Here is a 14,060-nt window from a genome sequence, read left to right as displayed (position 1 = left end):
CTGCTCCAAATCAGTTGTAATTGGTGATGGCAGAGTTTGCTGTCATTTAGAAATTCAGTCGCCCAGAAGGGACATACGTTCTTTGACAAGACATGCTTTTGAGCTTTGAATTTTTCAGTGGAGGAATGCAACTCCTCAAGGAGGACTGTACTGAGGCAGTGTTTATCCGTTGCAGAGACTGAGCTAAAATAGTTGAAAATAGTTCAACCCTAGGTATGATGCAGCTCAGATCAAAAAGTCCACGAAAAAAATCAAGCCAATCTCTTTTCTTTTTTTTTTGGACTTTATATTATTTTCCCCTCCTTTTGGGACGAGCACAGCTTGTATCTCTTTGAAATCTACATCTGCTTTTTAGGTTTTTGTGATCTAGTAGTTGACATTATTATGTGATAGAGCCAGATACATCACCTGTGAAAGTAAAACATGAAAATCGCTCATAACTTTATTCTGCTGACATCCTGCTCACAGTAACTGTTAACTGAAGGATGTGGTGAAAACCAATAAGAATCTTTTTTTTTCCCCAAGTGGCAAAAAACATTTAATGGTAAACCTTTATCTAATTTCCAATGATCTGTTGGTACACAATCTCAGCAGTTGATGGGATGTTCTCTCTTTGCATAGTGACTCATCTGAGATGGTTCTAGTGAATCATGACTGTGGGATTTCCTAGAACAACTGTCAAAATGAAACTTTGAAAGATGACCTTCTGCACAGTTGGTGTGATCCTACAGCATGAGACATCCCCTTATTAATTTTGTCCCTTACATTAATTTTGTCTCCGTCTGAACTCGGAAGAATGTGTTGGTGCTGGATAGATAGGATTCATGTGATACTCCTCAGGGTCTGTCACACGAGTGCTGTATGTGCTAAAAGCAAGACACTGTTGCACGGTGGCCTGGGGTACTTCTGCTTAACTGATATAGTAACATGACGTCAAAGAGATTTTCCAGCATGCACTATAAAATATATAGCTGCTGCACCAGTGAGGTAGGCGGATCTGGCACAGTCACAAAGCTAAGCCTGTATAAAATACACTGAAAAAGGGATGCATGCTGTATTTAAGAGTGAAATGTAGAATCCCTCTTCAGGCGTGCTCTCTTCTATTGAACATGATATGGATGTCTTTTGGTCCAGCTGACTCTTTAGGAGACATATTTAAATCACTTGATTTAGAGAGACTGGTATCAAGACTGGTAAGAAAGTACAAGAGTGTGACTCATAATAGACGTAATTTATAGCCCATTTTTGAAAAATAACATCACTGGCTGGAATGGTAATCGTGCACATCCGAGTTCTCAGTACAGATTATTATAAATATTCAGTCTAAGATGTTCAGGAAAGCAGGGGGTGTCTTAGAGGCTGGTATACTTCAAGCTGCACATTATTTTAGATATGTAGGATTTCCATCCTACTGTAGCATTGTTAGGGTCCTCTACTCTTCCCCCTGGTTATGAATGCAGGAATTCACAAGGAAAATGGTGATTGGATCCATTTTACGTTTAAAGATATGCACAGAGGTGCAGCTGCAACCCCATCCTGTGATGACGCAGTGTACTGACACAGTTTGGAATACACATTTACATCACTGAGGTGAGCAGTGAGGTCAGCAAAACCAAGATTTCAAAAAGTGTTAGGTTGCATGTGATGTAGTGCACACAAGGTGTTTAGGTTAGGGTACACCGCAGATAAGTGTGGTTATTGTTGTTCTTGTCATCAAATCAATCCAGAAGACCGAACTAAGAATTTTGTCTGTAAATTCTCTGCCATGGGCCTACATTCTTCTGCCATCTTTAACCCTCTGAGCCCCAAAACCTGCCTGCAGTTTCAAAAGGTGTATTCTCTTTCAAAAGGTGTCTTCTCTTTAATCATCTGTTTTTGCAGATGATTCTTTCTGCAAACACAGAAAGAATTATCTGATTTTCAACTTTCTGTTAGTCCTTCAACTACTCATCAGTGATGTGCCGTTCTGTAGGAAAACTTAGCTAAAAATTGTGATATTTCATCATAGTAACTGTTCAAAAATGAACCGTTTGCAGTGAAAAGATGCTGTAAAAAACGTGTAGCTATTAGTGAATCAGCTGTAACCAACTGTCAAGGAATACAATTTCCGAGACTTTTCCGTTGAACTGCAGATTGAAGATAAGAGAAAAGTATGGAAACAAATAAAATAATGTTATTGATAAAATATCCCCAATATGTAGAGTCACTTTTTATTTCCAGTATCAGTAATACCTGTGGGCACTTGGAAAAATGTTCACATTACATTTTAATTACAGGTTTTACAATTTATTTTTAATGAATAATCAAAAAAAACCTCAACTTACGGGCTTTCTTTTTTCATGATTATGTTATAGAACTGTGTCATACTGCATAGAACAAATTCTCACTACTTGTAGTCTTAGTAGTCTGGTCGTGGTTGTGCTGTTTCCATAGAGGTGCAGGACTTGGAAAAATGAGCCCACAATGAGAAAAAAAATGTGCCAAGAGCAAAAAACAAAACAAAACAAAACGAAAGGCCCAGAAACTATCCGGGGTTCAAAAGGTTAACATCCCAAAGTACGAAAGTAATAGTTGAGCCTGTTTCTCTGTGAACAGTATTGCTTGTAAACCTTTCTTCTAAAAATGTTTGATGGAGCCCACACATAATCTCTTCCCTCTGGTCACAAATCTATTGCTGCTTCTTTATCAAATTAAATTAATCTAATCACAGCTTGCATCCGTGGTCTGCAATCAAATGCAGACCATTTAGGATCTAGTACATGGACCACAATAGGAATGTGGACAATATGGACTGTGTGATTATTGTGCTCAGAAAGCCTGGCACGCATTTATGAATTGTGCCATGTAGCCACAGCGCAAATTTGAGGGAGTGAAACCATCAACATCATTGGGATGCCACAGGCTTGTCAGGCTTACCATAGAATCAGCAGGTGGCTAGTGTGAACATACACTGTTCAGGATAATCCTTCTCAAACCTTCTTAACCAGCTAATGTGTCTCCCTTATCTTCTTTTTTTTTTCTCTCTCTCTCTCCAGGCCAGCACAACTACCTGTGTGCAGGGAGAAATGACTGCATCATTGATAAGATCCGCAGGAAGAACTGTCCAGCCTGCCGCTTCAGGAAATGTCTTCAAGCCGGAATGAACTTGGAAGGTAAACAGTCTGACCCCCTCTTTAAACACAGGCCAGGCTTATAGCGTCACAGACAAATGGCAGTTAGTGTATCTTTAGCTCTATTACTCGGTTTCCAGCTAAAACACAACATGTGGGCTTTCTATACTTCCAGCAGGGATTCCACTGACTCCACCTACATCTTCCTCACCCACATTGTTAGTTCAGAGGGCAAAGCACGAATTGGGAAAAAAAAAAATTTACTCCTTGAACACATACTTTTGAAATGTATACAAAGAGTTTGCCAACTGAAATGCAAATACAAACCTCCTACTATGACGTTGCTTCGCTACAAAACATGAGTCAGCAGTAGTTTCATACTGTCTAATCACATTTGACTGGTTAAACAGTTTATGCATTTCATCATGCAGGATGAGTCAACACTCCCTCTGCTAAAAGGCAAGGTTTTTATCCTGTTAACATGTATGCTAGAAGACATATAAGTGAAGCAGTCAATGCCATGGTGGAAAATAATACACAATTCAGACTTCCTCAGACTTGTTCCTTCCCACGATTCACACCCCTGTCAACTTGCAAGGTGGGACTTTCTGTATGATTGTTCTTCCTCATAATCACTTTCCACTTCAGACAAGTATGGCTGACTAATGTAATATTGCAATTTGCCGTTGTAAGGCAGAGTAGTTTTACAGTGTTTAAGCAGAATCGTGGGTGAGCTGGTGTGCTCGAGTACTTGAGGCGGATACAGAAGGGAGAGAAAAGAGAGAAAAATTCTCAAACCTTTCATTTTTTTACAAAACAAGAAGAGATGACATAACAATCAAGACAGGTGCATGAGAGCAGAACTTTAAAAAAAAAAAAAATATATATATATATATATATATATATATACACACACACACACACAGTCATCAAATTTATTCATACCCTCCCATTCAGAAGGAAAAAAACAGCTGTCACTGAAATAAGTTGAAATTGACAAGAGTAATAATAAATATAAATTTTAGGAAAATCATAACATTTGAATTGTGGTTTAACAGAAATATTTAAAAAACAAAAAAACAATCAAACAAATAAAAACAACAAGCATGATGGGAGCCATAAACCAATATTTTGTTGAACATCCCTTTGAGATAATCGCTGCAATCAAGTGTTTTGTGTAACTCTCAATCAGACTTCTGCACCTGTTGACAGGTATTTTGATTTTTTTTTTTAATTGTTCTTTTCAACCACAATTCAAAAGCAATGTCTTATGTCATTAATTATAATTTAGAAATTTTTTTATTTATTATTACTTTTTTCAGTTTCTGCTTATTTGAGTGACTATTGTAAATTTTGCCTTTTCTTTAATGGATGGGTATGAATAAAGTTGAGGACGACTGTATATATAATATATCCATATGCCTTTTATTTGTAGTGAATCCACTTTGATTCCCCTTTGACACTGCAGTGCCAAAAGTATATCTGGTTTCTCCATAACCTAGCATAACCCACAATAAATGGATGATAGCACATGTCAGTATATAGTGGCACCTTTTTTCAACCTTTAAAACACTTACTAAACGTATACTGAATATTCGGTATAGTGTGTTTTTAGATGTCTTCAAGAGTTGATGTTCAAATGTGCTCTGTGACTTTATTGAAAGTTGTGTTTTTGTGCGTCAGAGGTTTCTTGCTGAGTTCAATGTGGGAAAGACAGTATATTGTAATTATTTTGCCATTTAGATTTAGCACTAAGTCAGACAGACAGTCTGCAGTATTTACTATCTTAACATGAAGTTACATGTAGAGTTGAGTTCACTGTAGGATTTATAGGTTACATACTGTGTCTTACAGATTCTTCTTTTATTCACTATACTTAAAGTAATTTTCTTTTATCTACAGATGTATTTTTGCCTTTTAACTTTATTCTGTTCCTCTACCTCTTGTGTAATAATTCTGTGCTCATGGGAATTTTGTTTGAATCAAGACTATGCTTTGTCCTGGACTGAAAAAACAAATCACCTCCAGGCTTTTAAAATCCTTTTTTTGAATTTAGGGTTTTGAACATGTTGAGGGCTGTGTGTAAAGATAAAATAAGAACTTAAAACGAATTCAAAGTGAACAAATGACCTCTTGTGTAGCTCACTGCCGAGCAGCGTGCCACAGCTCTGTAGAAAATGTGTCTCCTTGTAGAATGTCTTTCACATGAGCACAAACATTCCACAATGGTACGGCAGGAGTTTTTTAAATGAACAATTTCCTTAAGTTCATACATTTTATGTAGAAATTCTCTTTTTGTGCATGCAAGTGTTCAGTGTGTGTGTGCGCAGGCCAGGCAGAATGAGAGTGCACCACCTCTTCACACACACTAATCAATGCATGATTCACTTCCAAGTCAAGTCTGCAACCTTAAATTACCTGGTGATCTTTCGGCAGATTCTGTGTCCAGAGTTAAATGTTTAGGACACGGTGCGACAATTAAGCTTTGCCAAGGTTAAGGAAGATGGGTATGGGATGCAAGAGGTGAAGCATAACAGCTTCTTGAGTGATTGGAACTTCTTTAGTGTGTATTTTTTTTTTTTAGGCTAATGTTCCTTCAGGGCATGGCATCGCTGTTGGTTCTCACAAATCAGTGCATAGTGTGATTGCATGTGAAAAGTGGAGTGTCAGACAAAGGTGAAGGTAGTTTCACATACAGACAGTGAGAGACAGAAGGACAGAGAGAGGGATTTGATGGACGTCAGTGCATCAGCAGACAGACTCCCACCAGAAAGGCTCTTAGTTGCCATAGAAACGCCAGGAGAGGAAATTAAAAAAAGGTAGGAAGGTAGGAAAAAACATGTTTTTTCATGGTAGCCGCGCATTTAGTTGGAGTAAATGTCAAAACGACGCCCAGATAATGTACATATTGTGAGCAAAAACACAACAATTTGCTGTGGCTGATGTTGCAGTGATGCAGAGAAACTGCACGAAAAAAAAATCCAGTGTTAAATAACAGATCTTCTAAAATGGAATGTTTTTGTAGGTCTGTATGGCTCTTTTCTAGGAAGAGACCAGCATGTTTGATTCTCCAGACCTTTCAGTGGTTTGTTAGAACTTGTGAGGCTCAAAGTACCCTACATTTCAAATTTGTGACTGCCAGTTCATTTTATTATGACCTTTCATCTTTTTCTTTCATTATTTTTCTTCCGCCAAAGCGAGAGCTAAATTAAATGAAACATGATGGACAGGGGGGTACCCATTAAAACTTGGTGGGGATTTGGATCACTTTCTTTAAAATTGTAAGATAGGGCATTGGTGGAGTGCCGCACTCTTCGGTTGGACTTCTAGATAATGAATTTAGTTCAAACCCATTAGTTTCAATCAGTGTTGTTTGTGCTTTAGATTTTTACATCCATGTTAAAATATGGGGGGCGATCAGATGAGGACATGCTGAAGTGAAGTGGTCATATTTCAATCAGGGAATTATTTTCTTCCTTTAATATCAGGGCCTGATTGTGGATACATTGTAAGAGGAAGGTCCCGTACATTTGCTTTGAGGTTCGTCTTACGCTGTAGTAAAATATATTAAAACCAAGTAAATTTAATTGAGTAGTTGTGGAAATGGGCATGCTAGATGTAGGCATGTCTCTGTATGGGTTTGAAAATACAAAGAACTGCCACTCTAAAAAGAAATCTTTTATAAAGTGGAAATGTATGGCGATTGTGAATGGAGAATTAGATGAAGTTTTGACTGACGTTATTCTAATTTTCTGACATCTTAGGAATCAATTATAAATCAAGAAAAGAAAGGTGATAACATAAATAGAAAAAAAATAGCTTTTGATGAAGCTCTAGTCATTTCAGTTTTGGTTCGACCCTAATTATCTTCCAGTAGTCGTTACTGTTTCTCCATGTTCTGTATATTTGCACAATACAGTAAATGGTGATAAAAGGTCAAAGTCATTCTGATTACTGCTGCAGTAGAGGTTTTTCAAAGAGTTATCATTTTTCAAAGAAGCACCTTGTGAATGCCAAGAAATTCACATTTTATTTTTTTTTCTTTCTATCCCTCTGTTCAACCTCCTAGCACGAAAAAACAAGAAGATGATCAAGATGAAAGTGCCACGGCCCCCTGGGTCATCAGAGCCCATTACCAACATGCCTGTTCCAGTCATACCCAGATGCATGCCCCAACTTGTGCCCACAATGCTGTCTGTGCTCAAGGCCATCGAACCAGAGATCATCTACTCAGGCTACGACAGCACGCTGCCCGACACTTCCTCGCGGCTCATGACCACCCTCAACAGGCTCGGGGGACAGCAGGTCATCTCTGCAGTCAAGTGGGCCAAGTCATTGCCAGGTACCAAAAAAAACGTCTTTACCACGTTTTACCTTTTGGTGTGGTTTATGCTGCTGTTGAAGCAGAGTGTGTCACTTTCAAGCTTGGAAACTGAACTAATGGATAGTGAAGTGGGTCAAGCCACAGATTGAAAACAAACACACCCACTTTCAGTCATTAGTTGGTGTTGTTACAGCTGGTCAAAGAAGTTACATCACTTCTTGATACAAAGGGTCCATTTCCTTGGTTGTGTGGTAAAACATTTGCCAACTCAGCATGTAATACACTCTCACAAAGCTTTCGTTTTTGTCTCCAATTAACTTTGTGTCAATCCATGAGTAGCCTCAAGTTAAGTTGCCAAATTTTGCGAAATAAGTGAAGTAACAGAACCTTGTACTATTCAGAATGTCACTGCATGTAGTCTTGTGGTTAGAAATGATTAGTAAGACTTTGTTCCAGTCAGATTAGTAGCTTTGATAGGGCTCTTCAGATTTACGACTTTGGCTTCTCGCTGATTGAGTGGAATCAGTTACTAGGAAGCAAAGACGGAGCAGTTCCATAGCTGAGGAGTCAACATTTATCAGATTGAATCACGGTTAGGCTCGTAGCCAGCTAGTTGTCTTAACTGATGCAGTGGTGGCCATTGTGGAAGTGTTCCATGTGTCTTAGCTTAAGACTGTATAAAGGCAGATTCTTTTATCAGATGGTTCCTCTTGGCAGATGTTCTACACTCATGTGACAAAACGTGTGACCTCTGTATTAGCTGAATGTGACATTACAGATGAAAGAGGAGAGTAATTGTGGCTTATGAAAGAACAATTCACTTTAGGAACACAGCCTCTCCAAAGTACTTTGACTTTAATAAGGTCATGACCCAGGCTAATGTCTCGTTGATATGACGGCCCCACGGTCTGCTAAAAATAATTATTCCAAATGTTTCAGCAGCGAGAGGAAATTTTACTTTCATTCTCAAGGCAATTTAAATCACTGCATTTTTTTGGTGTCAGAATGTCTTGAGAAGAGGAAGTATAGCACGTGCGGTTTTTATCGCACTGGCATTGAACTGAACATAAGATCTTTGGTGTAAATCTCCGCTACCACGCGGAAATCTCTCACTCTCTCAAAAGCTACTTATATACAATGATTTTTGCGTGGACAGAATATGTGAACAACATTAACAAAATTATTGTGCTTGTGAAGGTAAGTGCATGTTTTCCAGGAAAGTGCCATTTCCTGATATTATTATTGACATGCTCATGGCACCAGCACCACAGAGGCTAATAGAGAAACACATGCAAGATAAAATTGGAACTAGTGTCTTTGCCCATTTTTGAGGTGCATTATTCCTAAGTGGATCAAGACGAGACTCCAAGACAAATTGCTTTGAGATTTGGTTCATAAAGGGCTATACTTACATTTTATTGTTGTCAAAATTGCTTAAATTCAGGCCATAAATGTCAACAGAAAAGATAATTGCAGGGTTTTATGGCTACCCGGTTTCCAATCCACAAAAACAAAAATGGACACACAAAGACTTTGGAATTTTAACCACCCACACCTGGTTTCTAGTCATGAGAAGGAAGGCACATGACTTGATAATCACTCCAAGTATTCGCTTGTAGATCTACATCATATTTCACAGAGAAAACCTCCCAATGAAAGCAAAAAAAAACAGGCTTTTTTCATCACCGATTTTGCTGTATGTGACTATATAATGAGGAACAAATCTGGCTTCACATCTTGTTGTGTGTGTATTGTCCACAGCTGGCTAGCTGATACTGAGGGGGGGGCGGCTGTGCGGGCTGTTACATAACTGATATCTGGTTTAAAACAAATGTAATGTGAAAGGACTTTTCATGTGCAGCTCTACTTTTCTAATTCTGACGGAGTGGAAATGAGCGAACTGCAATTTAAATTCAATTTGAACGTTGACTTAACTAGATTGTCCTTTTCAGTTTTTTCTGCGGCTGACTTTCAAAACACTGTTTTAATGATGTGTTGAGCAATTATTTTTGTTTTTGTTCAGTGCCTCTCTGAAATCAACAAATGAAAATATTGTGCTGTGCAGTCAGAAAATTAAAAACAGAATGTTTAAATAGCATCTGCAGCCTAGGCCATCGCTCTATTACAAGAGTCATCATTTTCCAAGCAGCAAAAACACCTTTTTTCAATCTTGCTTTCTTTTGAAGAGATCGTGGTGTGATTATTTCTTTGATGACTATCAATTTTATAGAAAAAGCATCCAACTAAAGTCCCATATGTAATAGTCTCTTTATTAGAGTCATATCATTTCATTTACTATGATCATGTTTAATGAATTTCTTTTATCTGTTTATTTTTTCTAACAAACTTTTTCTGACCTTCCCAGGCTTCCGCAACCTGCACCTTGATGATCAGATGACGTTGCTGCAGTGCTCCTGGCTCTTCCTCATGTCTTTCAGTCTCGGTTGGAGGTCATACGAGCAGTGCAACGGTAGCATGCTCTGCTTCGCCCCCGATCTCGTCATCAACAAGTCAGTACCGAGGCCAGCTATTGTCAGCCAATGTGTTTTTGCTCATTTCAGCCGCCCGTAGACTGAGCCTGGCTAGAACTGAAATCAGGCTTTAAAGCTGAGATGTTTGGTCATGTGAAAAAAAGCATCTGGTAGCTGACAAGATGGAAAAAAAATCTAAATGTGGCTCAGGCAGTTCTTGGCCTAACTTACTTCTGCACACTGCTCTAAAGGAATAGTTTTTTGGGAAATATGCGCATTTACTCTTGTTTTTATGGAAGGTTCGCTGTTTTGCTGTGGAGATTTAAGCCTTTATATGTGGAGCTAAAGCTCGGAGGCAATGAGGACTGCTAAAAAGTTGTATTTTGTTTCTTAAATCAATACATAAACATAAACGCTACTTGCTGGAACTATTTTTTAATGGTGTTAAGCTGAGCTAATCACCTCCTGCTTTGTTTTTCAAAAGAAGCAGACATGAGTGTGGAATTGATCTTCTCACCTAACCCTCAGAAACAGAGAAAAAGTGTAATATGTCAGACAATACTGTTGTGGAAAATATTCTGTTTTTCTGTCGGCCGATAAGAAACAAAAAAACAGCACAGAAATACCAAATCAGGTCTGAGTTCCTTTAGACTCAGTGCCCTCTGTACAGTGTTTGTCCACCACAGAGGTTACGTTTCAGATACAAAAGTTCCTACTTAGAGTTTATTTTCAGAAAATGGGTCTCAGAAAATGTATATCCCAAAATGTTGGACTATTAATTTTGAATTAAGTAACAAAAATATATTATTCATTTCCCTCAGCTGGAAAAATCTAAGTTCAGAAAAAATCTATCAGTTAAATCAGGAATCTGAACATTACAAAAAAACAGTTTAAGATCTAACAGTCTAAGAATAGTTGTAATAAAATATGCTTTATTAATTTAAGAAAATGACTAATCATTTATTGAGAATGAGCCCTTTTAGGCTTTGTAATACACATAGCAAATCCTCGTACAGAAAAAAAGCGAGTTTGTGAATTACATTCTGAACCATACAGTAAATAACTTTCAGTGCTACTTGGAGGCCACAGAGAGACGGTTCAGGTACGACAGCAGTATGTTAATTACAAATCCTCATTACTTAAACTATCACTGGCTTCTAAGATTGATTGTGTTTCAACAAATCTGTGCTTACCACAGTCTTTGTAGTCTCTAGAGGAACCACAACTGAGGGTAATCTCCTGTTAGCCTGTGTTTGTTTTTTGCCGTTAGGCTCAGATTTTAAGTACTGACATTGTCCCATTTAATCCTCTTGAATTTGTCAGAACTCCACGCACTGTGGCTGACTTGTTTGGTCCTTCTCTTTATTAAAATATCTTGTGAACCCTTCTTTTGTTTTTCAGAAAACCTGAAACATCGAGATTTTTAGATAAATTAGTATCTGTGTGTTGGATAGTTTCATATGATCACCTAATCACATTTACTGACAGAAAATGTGGGCATTTAAATGCTTTTCTGACACTTTTTGCTATTATTTAGGTTGTCTGAAAACTTGTTGGGAGCTCTGATGTGACCATTCAGATTTTGTTTTTAGTGCAGTGTTCTTTTGTCCAAAGTGTAAATGCTTCTAAATTTGTAGTGAATGGCAAGAGTGCAACAAACACACGAACACCCCACTGACAACCTGCAAACAGCTCATCCTCTTCATTGGAAATGCGTAGAAAGAAAGGCCTGAGCTGTGAAGAGTCATTTCCAACAGACACGTAAACTCAGAGAGGGGTAAAAATAGATATGAAAGGTTGAAGAAGTCATTGCCAGTAGCCCTGCAATTGGTCAGAATGAATTGACAGCTCTGAGCCCAAGGCTATGTATCTGGAGAATGTGCTTTATTGATTTTAGAGGTAAAAAGTAATGTGGGCTGCGTGTTAGTGGAAGTGAGGTGTGAAAATCCATCATGACTGATTTCACAGTGCAGTTTTTGTCCTGCAGGGCTGTAGTGTTTCCCTGCTGGGGCTATTTATTGAGAATTGAATAACAGGACAAGAGAAGTGAAAGAGCTTTAAGTCTAATCTGTGTATCTTACCTCTGTTTCCCTGTTTCCTCCACTGGTGTCTTACCTACAATTCTCTCTTCCCTCATGTCCACTGTCTCTTTTCCCTTTTTCTTTTTTCTCTCCCAGAGAGCGCATGAAGCTGCCCTTCATGACCGACCAGTGCGAGCAGATGCTGAAGATCTGTAATGAGTTTGTCAGACTGCAGGTGTCTTACGATGAGTACCTGTGCATGAAGGTGCTGTTACTGCTCAGTACAGGTAACAGAACACATTTCACTTTGAAAAATCACAGCAGTGTTTTTCAAAAGTCTTTTTTTTTTTCTGGGATTAAAATAGATTTCAAAAACCATTGTATCACCTACGTTATACTGTTGAAACCTTTTCATTGCACCGCAATTTGTCACAGCGGGGAAGTAGATTGAGTGGAATGGGGACAAACTGCATCATATGTGCAAATTACTACTCATAGTTCAGCAGCACCATGATGGCTACTGCAGGCAGATAGGAAAGCTGTAAATGGATGAATGAGTACTGAATATGTGACTGAGTTACTTCTCGGCATTCATTAAGACTAACTGAGCATCTGGGTACCTATGTTTAGGTGACTTCAAAATCTTTTTTTATTTTTTTATTATTTGGCAATACTGCACAGTAACACATTGTTGTCTGGCAGCACCACACAGTAGTACATTGTTTTCTTCTTTCTGCTAAATTGACAAAGCAAGCAACAGCTTGTTTTCTCAGCATGAATAATCAGAGGTTTTTTTTTTTTATCTACAGCGCTCGCGGCAACAAATTTGAACCGCTGAACAGCATTGCTTCATATGTTGCATGTTGTGACGATTTTAGCATTGTGAGTAATGCAGCGAAACAGCACAAGCTTGAAGTTTCTCAGCAAAAACAATTACACATAAAGTAATAACCCTCATCATTTCCGTCGTGGTTGATTTGGCAACCCCTGCAGTTACTGGCAAATGTGGAGTCCCAGAATTCTGCTCAAATACAAGATAGCGAACAATAAACATGCTTCGAGCACCTACTCTCTCAGAAACACAACTGAGGAAGAATAAGATCCGTTTGCAGAACCTTGATGACGTTCTCACAAACCATAAAAGAACTTGTTGCCTGGAGTTCTTCATCTCTTCTGTTCCATTGCAACATTTAAAACTGATCTGCTGACAAAAAGAAATGTCTCGTTTTAGAGACACATTATAAGTGTGAGGTTTTCTTTCAGTTTGCATTATATGTCACAGTGGATGACAAAATATATCTGTAAATGTTTCAAGTACTTGTTTTACATTCAGTCATGGCTCCGTTGTTTGGTTTGACGGCGCCGGAAGGATTTTCATTTCTTTTAGGAGTCCTTTTTTTATATCACAAGGACTCTTCTTTTTTTTTTTTTCCAGAAGAGGCAAATCAATACAAAATAGGACTCGATAGACCAGGTGTTGCCGTTACTGTCAAATCATGTAACAAGACCAAGTGAGATTGTTACAGTTGCCATCTAAGGACATTCTGTGAAGAGGTGGACAACACAGATCATCACAGATTGACGATCTTTAACTCTGCAACAATGTCAAAATGTGACAGTCTTTTCCAAAAACCTCAGCACTTCATCTACTTCTGTATGCTGTCCTGAAAGTGAAAGTACAGCTCAGGCTTTTTAATCACTTTCTCGGTTGAATATAACTTCAAATGTCAGACAGGTGCTTAATCTCTGTAGAATGCAATTTTTTTTTCTCCTCTCCATTAACAGGAACAGCACAGGGAGGTCAACTAAGCGTTAAATTAGTACTTTTTTTTTGTTTGTCTCATCTAAGAGGATAAAATACTGGGTGTTGTTTGTCCTTCTCTGTAATCATCACAATTGTAGATTCATCATAGGTTGTATAATTGTGGAAAAACATTGTGGAAAAACCTCATTACAACAAACATTTACCCCAATTTTAAACACTTGGTTTTGCTGAGGGAAAATTGAGTTTAGTAAGGATTTATTTCTGTATTCTAAACGTATTTAGATTGCATTCAATTTGTAGTAGTTACTTTGAAATGTACCAATTAGTAAAGGTCATAATAGGATGGACTTTTTCTATCCAGAAAAAAAA

General features: G+C 38.1%; 1 protein-coding gene across 3 annotated transcripts in view; it reads left to right on the top strand.

The window, feature by feature from the left end:
- The window catches only part of LOC103366782 (glucocorticoid receptor-like), a 61,550-nt gene extending 48,595 nt beyond the window's left edge, over positions 1-12,955 (top strand). For all 3 annotated transcript variants that reach the window (XM_008294604.1, XM_008294605.1, XM_008294603.1), the window contains 4 exons: positions 3,036-3,152; positions 7,180-7,452; positions 9,800-9,944; positions 12,083-12,955. In XM_008294604.1, coding sequence (XP_008292826.1) covers positions 3,036-3,152; positions 7,180-7,452; positions 9,800-9,944; positions 12,083-12,377 — 830 coding nt within the window. In that variant the 3' untranslated portion in view covers positions 12,378-12,955. The remainder of the gene's footprint in view (positions 1-3,035; positions 3,153-7,179; positions 7,453-9,799; positions 9,945-12,082) is intronic.
- The last annotated feature ends 1,105 nt before the right edge of the window (positions 12,956-14,060 follow it).

This window comes from Stegastes partitus, unplaced genomic scaffold (assembly GCF_000690725.1).
Source record: "Stegastes partitus isolate 25-593 unplaced genomic scaffold, Stegastes_partitus-1.0.2 Scaffold977, whole genome shotgun sequence".
NCBI classification, from domain to species: domain Eukaryota; kingdom Metazoa; phylum Chordata; class Actinopteri; family Pomacentridae; genus Stegastes; species Stegastes partitus.
The sequence above is the reverse complement of the archived record's forward strand: the minus strand, read 5'-3'. Positions and strand labels throughout refer to the sequence as shown.